General features: G+C 40.6%; 1 protein-coding gene across 1 annotated transcript in view; it reads right to left on the bottom strand.

Annotated features, from left to right (window-relative positions):
- FNDC3B (fibronectin type III domain containing 3B) overlaps positions 1-8,487 on the bottom strand; it is a 361,626-nt gene that overhangs the window by 37,882 nt on the left and 315,257 nt on the right. Inside the window, exon 22 of the mRNA XM_008566859.1 lies at positions 6,627-6,907. Coding sequence (XP_008565081.1) covers positions 6,627-6,907 — 281 coding nt within the window. The remainder of the gene's footprint in view (positions 1-6,626; positions 6,908-8,487) is intronic.

Below are 8,487 nucleotides of genomic sequence, written 5' to 3'. Positions count from 1 at the left end.
GGAGCGCCGCCGCACTTCCCAAGCGGCGCACTATCCAGTGCGCCACCGGGCCGGCCCAAGTCTTTGAAATCTTAAGCCCTGAAAATTAAGTACAAGGGAAATGAAATTTTACTTTCCAATTTAGGAGAGTGATCTAACCCTTAGCAAACTCTACCTTGGCCAGGCTGATGTGAAAAATCTCTTCATGTGTCCAGAAGTCTGCAATATCCATTAATACACTAATAATATCAATTAAATAAATCAAATTGAAAGGCATGTTCTTTATAAATTTTGATTGAAAATCCAGTAGTAAAATATCTAATTCTAGATGCCAAAAACATTCCCACTTCAGAAGATCATAGCCTTCTACAATATACTTTATATACATAATCAAATTTCCAACACTAAATATATTAAAACAATGACTTTCATACATACTTAACTGGGGAACTTGACTTGCCTTGTCACAGTTCGTCATCCCAGTGCTCAGGATGTCATGAGTACAGGGAGACTAAGGTTGGGGCCCCCAGCTGGAAAGTTGTGATAGGAGAGACCTAAGAAGCAAACGATGGGCTTTTTTACAACACTCCCACTGCCACCTACTATCTAGATCATCTAATTAAGAAAAGAAAAATTTAAAAGAGAGAATAACCATCAGGTGAACTTCTGAAGAAGTATAAAATAATAGCTTAAACAAAAAAATCCCTTTTAGGGAAGGAAAGATGTGCTCAGAGTAAAGTTATTCAGAGTAGGCTTCCCGGAGGGAGAACCTGAGCTGATCTTGACCCAGGCTCCTTCTCCTGACAGCTCCCTCGACCCACTGCCACCATTCCCCTTCTAGTCACTCAGACTTGCTTTTCTCTTGCCCAGCCATGAAGGGAAAACACCTTAAATGTCTCCCATTGCTTAAAGGATAATGCCAGATTTCCACAGACAAGTTGACCTACAGTCTTGTCACAACCCATTTCCCAGTTCATTTCTTCCCTGCTAAACATTAACAATAGCTTATTTATTAACGCTTACTGTGTGTCAGGCCCCATACTAGGTTCCTGAAATTTTATCTAAAACACATGACAACCCTATTAGGTAGTTAAAATTACTATCCCCGTTTTGCAGATCAGGAAACTGAGGCATGGAGTGCTTAAATTACTTGCCAAACGTCACAGGGACAATAAGTGAGGGACCCAGGATTAAAGCCAAGGCTGTCTGACTCCAGTCTGTTACTTGTGAACTACTCAAAATCTGTCTCTTGGTAAAGCCCCCTCATCTTGTTATGATGAATTTATTTATGATTCACTTCTTGGCAGCCTAATATAGTGCTTCACATATAGTAAGGAATATAGTAAGAACTCAGTAGATGTTGTTTTCATCCCCTTTTCACATAGCGGAAAGAGCATAACAAACAAACCTACTTTTAAATTTTAGTTGTTTGCCAGCTCAGGGTGAGTCAGACATATAATGAGGCTGCTAAAAAAAAAAAGGTAATCTTAGGCAGCCTTCCTAACTGCTCAGTATGGAGAACAAGGATGGCAACAGCCTGCTCTGCACCAGCCAGCCAGCCCATTCCTAGAGGTATGGAAACCACGTCAGAGGCCATCAAGCAACAGAAATCACCCAAAGAAGAGGACGGAGGAGGTTCCAGAAAACCCACGCTGGTGAAGACAATCTGAATGAAGTGAGGAAGATTAGACAGGAGACAGTGACAGTATCAGATAACAATGTTTAGGCCCCATCTGGGGCCTACTGACCCAAAGTCTACAGGAGTGGGGCTCAAACACCTGTATTTTCCACGCTGGTGAAGACAATCTGAATGAAGTGAGGAAGATTAGACAGGAGACAGTGACAGTATAAGATAACAATGTTTAGGCCCCATCTGGGGCCTACTGACCCAAAGTCTACAGGAGTGGGGCTCAAACACCTGTATTTTGCAATGCTTTCCAGGTGATTCTTCTATACCTTGGTATCTTAAGAATCCTGCTCTAGGGCAGAGGTTTTCAAACTTTAACATCCATCAAAATTTTCTGGAAGGCTAATTAAAGCACAGACTGCTAGGTCCCACCCCTAGAGTTTCTGATTAAGTAGGTCTGGATGGGACCTGATAATCCACATTTTAACAAGTTCTCAGGGGATGCTAACACTGCTGGTCCAGCGACCACACTTTGAAACCCACTGCTCTAGAAGAAGTCCTAGTGTCAACTGAGTTGATTTTAGATATAAAGATGTTCTGACAAAGTATAAGGGAGAGGTTTTGACAAAGTAAAAACAGTCATTCACAAATAGAATGGGCTGCCTGGTGAGTAGAAACTGGAAGCACTGCCCCTGTCACTGCACATGCTCAAGCCAGGTACTGGAAACAGGTGACATATGGTGATCCTATGCCTCTCTCAGCTCACAAAGTCCATGCCTCTACTTAGCTGGAAGCATGCCCCCCCACCAAAAAAAAAAAAAAAAGTTATGTTTCTGTTTTCAATAATATTTTTTCTCTTTAAACCAAAACACAAATTCAATTTCAAACTCAGTTCTAAGCTTCAAAGTAATGCCTTTAAAAACAGCATTGTAATTCCAATCAAATTTCATACAGGGTGTGTGAGCAAGCCAATGGGTAGTTTTGCAAGCACCAATGGAGACGTGACACATCCACTGAAACACCTTTCTGCATCAGCAGGTTTACTAGAGGTACACAATCTTGTCCTGTCAACACAGAGAAAGAATAAACTTGGTGTGAGAACAATGTGTAATTGTTGAAGGCTTAAAAAATTAAAATCAAACAAAAGAAACAAGTCCTATATCCAAGCTCCATGGCCTCCTTAAAAGGTTTCCACTTATATTCTAACCAGTTTGTAGGACAGAAAAAGGTGAGGTAAAAAATGATTGGATTAGGGGCTGGCCAGTTAGCTCAGTTGGTTAGAACATGGTGCTGATAACACCAAGGTCCAGGGTTTGATCCCTGTACTGGCCAGCTGCCAAAAAAAAAAAAGAAAGAAAAGAAAAGAAAAGAAAAAAGTTGATTGGACCAAAATTATACCCTTAGTTCCTTGAAATTCTCATTCTGTATTTATAATTATTGTCACTGTGTTTCTGAAACATAAAAGAATAAGACTGTGGGTTGACCAGAGTTCTATTATGTATTACCCAGTTGTACACTATAAAAACTAAATTCCTAAAGCTGTATAAAGGTTGGTCTTAAATATGAATATACTTTCTAAATAGTCTTCTATTCTAGTACAGACAGTCCCCGACTTTACAATGCTTCGAAAATCATACACATTCAGTAGAAAACATATTTCAAATTTTGAATCTTGATCTTTTTCCAGGCTAGTTATATGCCCTCGATACTCCTGCAATGCTGGGCAGAGGCAGCAAGCCATGGCTCCCAGTCAGCCACGTGATCACGAGCCAGGTGATTTTGCCCAACCATTTGGCTAATATCTTAAGTATAAAATGCCCAATTTATAATTTATTGATTGTCCAGCAAGGAATTTGGCCACCTTTTTTTTTTTTTTGGCCAAGAACACACAATATGACTAGAGCCAGATTTCCCTTTTCTAAGCTATTCAATTTTCATGCAATCTGTCTAAAGTGGTACCTACCAAGCCACTCTGTAAGGTTAAAAGGTGACATCCTTCCAAAGAGACTTTCTTTTCACATTCCATTCAATACTTTCTAAATAGCCTTGAGGTTTTACTATCCAAATCTAAGCTCATCTTTCCTTAGTTCCTACATTACTAAACCATTTCATCTTCTCATATCAATCAGAATTAACCCCTGAAGCACTTTATAACATGTTTTTAAATCAAACACTTATGTGGAAGATATTTTTGATAACTTCAACTGGAACTGGCATTTCCTCATTAAACGAAGATTCCCAATATTCATTTCTTCATTTGGGCCCTTGAGCTCTACATTTCTTTTTAGAAGTCATTTGATTGTAGGTTGATTAATAAAAGTCAACATACCTCCAATGTCATCCTTCTACAAATCTTGAAGTTTTACAACCCTTAAAAGTTTTTTAAGCCACCTTTAAGGTAAGCATAACGCCAGGAAGAAGTGAAATCCTGGGGCTAACACCTTGCCCAAAAGCCCTTTTATAATTTCTGACCTGAATGTTCAGAGGATTGACCTGAGCATTTGGGACAACTCTGGGGTGTAGAGGGGTGTGGGTCAGAGTGAACACAAAGCCTTCCAATGAGTCCCTGAACCAGTGTGGCTTTTTCATAGACTTTCTGGCCTGAGGGATGCAGGTGAGACAATACTCTAGAAACAGTTGGGAGATGACATTCACTGGTCATTTTCCCCCGGAAGTTTACCTCATGGTGAGGTTTTCTTAGAGCCTCGTCACTGGGGAAATTCCCTGAAGTCAAGGTCTGGGTTTGATTATCTTGAATTTCCTCAGCACCTGATTAGAGTGTTCTGGACACAATAGGAACTTAGTAAACAGGAGTTAAGAAGACTGGTTTTCTGGATTGGCTAAGAAGCTAAAAATAAAATAATGTCCTTGTCCCACCTCTTCATCTATGTAAGTCATATCCCCCTTCACAGTTTCTATCTCAGATCTCACTTCTAACCATCCTGACCATTCTGAACCACGCGTCTTCCTCTCTGAAACTCTAAGAGGACTGTGCACACAATGTTATTTTCATCATGTGATGTCACAATCACCTGTTGTCTTAGATTGCTACTTAAGTGTTCCCAAAATCTGTAAGTGCTCTGAAGTCAAGGATAGTGTTTTACAGACCCACAGTATATAGTACTATGCCCAAAAGAAGTTTTTTAAAAGAATGAAAGAGTATAAAAAAACAAACACTGTTTGTCATTGTTTTGAAAAGCAAAACGAATATACTTATACGATTCCACAGTATATAGTACTATGCCCAAAAGAAGTTTTTTAAAAGAATGAAAGAGTATAAAAAAAACAAACACTGTTTGTCATTGTTTTGAAAAGCAAAACGAATATACTTATACGATTTATTCATATAAGAAAGATCTGGTAAGACAGAAACAAAAGGCAGAGATAATATGATATGGCAGGACAGACTTTTGTATCTTACAGCTGGTTAGCTGATTTCTTTCTTCAGTTTCTGGGGGTAAAAAAGATAGTCTACCAGACTACAGAATTAGAAAACCCTGCAGAAAAAAATAAGTGAAATGACAGCCCTTTTGTTAGCTGCAAGTTGATCTGCTTGCCCTTTACTCCCCCACCCCACCCCAGGAAGAACCCTTGTGTTGGATGGTGATCTTCATGATGACAAAATTTACAAGGCTCTTTTGCTGTGCACTTACTATGTAATGTTGGGCTCTACTGTAAGCATTTAATACTTATTTATTTACTCCTTACAGCATGCTTATGAGGAAAGTAATCTTGTTCTCCTCGTTTTAAAAAGGTGAAACTAAGACTCAGAGAGGTAAAGTAACTTGCCTGGAGACACAGCTAATGACATGAATCTGAGTCCAGGCTCTACCCCACCTCCTTGAGAAACCATTTAGAAACCTGGGGCATGCCTGCATAAACGCAGACGGTTCTTGTACTTCTTCTAATGACACTGTCTTGCTGATCGTGAACTTTTTGTTTTGAGTGGGTTATGGCAACTTGGAGACAGAGCTAAATGATTTCGAATTTTGAGAGGCCATATTGGAGACCTAAGTGTGTGAGAAGATGAAAGTGCTCCCAGATAAGGAACTCTGGGGGAAAGAGAGAATGCAGATGTTAGCTGAGTTTTGTGCAGTGTTGTGTGATGTACATGAGTCCCCGCTTATCTGAGGTTTCATTTTCTGTGGTTTCAGTTACACGCAGTCAAGTCTGAAAATACTATATATAGAAAATTCCAGAAATAAATCTAAATTGCACGTCCAGTTTTAAGTCGTGTGATGAAATTTCAAATCAACCCACTTGTGATGTGAATCATCCCTCTGTCCAGCTACCCTCCCCCCAGTCACTTAGTAGCCACCTTGGTTATCAGACTGACAGATCGCATGGGTGAGTGCAGTACAATAAGATAATGTGAGAGAGAGGGACAAACAGCCAGACACCATATTCACATAACTTTTATTACAGTGAATAATCTCTTACTGTGCCTAATTTATAAATTAAACTTTATCATGGGTAAGTACATATAGGAAAAAACTATCCTCAGTTTCAGACATCCACTGGGGGTCTTGGGACTTATCCCCTGTGGATAAGGGGGGACTATTGTAACTTTTTTTTCTCTGGCCTCTTGTGAAATCCTTAGCAAAATCTACATCATCAATGCTTTGTAATATTGAATCTGCTTTTGGGGAATGAGAAGAATGTTGGAGCCCTGCTTCAAGGTAGGCAAGTACTTGGGTGAGGATAGAGGGTGTCCACAGAATGAGATGAGTCACAGTGAAAATACAAAGAAAAAGTGAACATCAAGAGACCAAGAGCTGGAACAGATTAAAGTGGTAGGTGAAATACTCTCCCTCAGGGATTAACAATTGTGTGACTAAGTAACAAGACTCATTAAGAATAAAGCTATTCATGTTTTAAAGCTGTATCTGCATTTAGGAATCTTAAATATATTAAATAAAAATGGCTAGAATCCACCTGCTTGGCCTTTAGGACCTGAAGGATTTATAGCCCCAAGTGCTGGTGTGTTGATGCAGCTTTATTTCTACTCCTTTGAACTTACCGGTAGGTAGTCTCTGGAAGGAGATCCTTCATAACGTGGGTGGTGGTATTGCCCACAGTAATGCTAGTGTCTCCAAGATCAATGTTGTAAGCAAGGATTTCAGATCCATTATTGCACGGCTCTTCCCAGTTCAGTACAAGGCACACAGAAGATGAATCAGGGTAGGCATTAAGGGGCTCCTCTTCCAGGACACAGAGAGTGGAGACAGGGTCAGGGGCAGATGCTGGTGTCTGGCAAAGGACAAGCTCACTGTACGGCCCTGCTCCAGCTTGATTGAAGGCCTGAAAAACAGAACAGCAACACAAAGGCCACATAAAACCATTAGCACATTCTAATGCTTCTGCGTTAGCTGTTGTTAAGTAATCTAGAGTAGTATACATTTTAGTTCTAGATGCATAGGTAGAAATAAGTCCTAGAAAATGTTCACTTTATTGACCACTTTCCAAAAAAATGTCAATCACATCTTTTCTGTTAATAAAGCAAAATATAATAAGGCTATCATCATCTCTTATGAAAAATAATTTTAAAATAACACTTTATATTTGCATGGCCCACTTCAGTTTATATATCATTTTATATGACCTGCAAAAAACCTTCTGAAGTGGATATAAAATGGCAGGCATTCTTATCTGCTGTTTACAGAGGAGGGAACTCAGAGTCAGACTAAGTAACTCAGACCCCAGACATTGAGGCAAAGCTGGGACTGGAATCCAGTTCATCTGACTTTTAAATCCAGTGCTGCCTACAGTAAAAGGGATTTTAGAAAAGATACCCGTTTTCCACATAAGCAATGACAAATTCCTGCCTGAAGTCATTCTCAGCCCTCACCTGACTTCACTGGGAGGCAAACACTTATTCACCTGATCTCCAGGACTCGCACTCCTGTTCCTCCTCCTACCTTACCTGCTGCTGCTGCTTAATCACCTCTGTCAGTTGCTGCTACCACCCTGGTCTCAATGCTCTGGGCGTCAGGACTCAGTCTTTGGATACCTCTTCACTATCTCTGCTCAAACTCAGAGATCTCATCCTGTCTCAAGGGATAAACGCCATTTATAACCTACTCCCAAATTCAGATACGTAGCTCAGACCCCTGCCCTGAATGCCAGTCTAGCGTTATCTGTATTCAGCTGCCTACTGAGTATCTCCACTTGCAAGTCTAATAGGCATCTCAAACTCAAGTGTCCACATAGCTCCTCATCTCTATCCCAGCCCTCCTTACAAAAAACCCACTGTATCTCCTGTAGTCTTCCCTATCCTGCATGTCACTCAAGTGATACCCCCAAGTCATTCCTTAACACCTTTCTTCCTATCTTACCCTTATCCAGGCCATCAGCACATCCTATACTGCTATAGTCCAACTATACTCTCATCTGGTTATTCTAATGACTTTCAAACTGGTGTCTGTGTTGGCCTTTGCCCCCTAGTTTATACTTACAGCAACCAGAATGATATTTTTAAAACATGAGTATTTTCTATTCAAATTCCTTTGATGGCCTCCCATCTTATTCAGAATAAACTTCAAAGTCCTTCCAAAAGCCTGCAAGATCATATCTCATCTGCTTACCACCACCACCATTCAAAAACACCCATTAGCACTCTGACTTCATCGCTTGCCACTCTCCCCTTCACTTTCTCTGCTCCAGCTACTGTTCCATAGGGACATCAAGTGTGGTCACACCTCAGGCTCTTTGCACTTGCTACTCCTTCTGCCCAGAAAGCTTTTCCCCAGACGTGTGCACAGTCCGCTTGCCCAATCACCTCCTTCAGGCCTCCTCTCAAGTTGTCACCATTTCAGCAAGCCCTCTCTGAACATCATATTTAAACTTGCAGTCCTTCCCCCTGCCCAGCCCCCGTGATCCTC

Source organism: Galeopterus variegatus, unplaced genomic scaffold, assembly GCF_000696425.1.
Source record: "Galeopterus variegatus unplaced genomic scaffold, G_variegatus-3.0.2 Scaffold272, whole genome shotgun sequence".
NCBI classification, from domain to species: Eukaryota; Metazoa; Chordata; class Mammalia; order Dermoptera; family Cynocephalidae; genus Galeopterus; species Galeopterus variegatus.
Note: the sequence above shows the minus strand (reverse complement) of the source record. Positions and strands in the feature narration are given on the sequence as shown.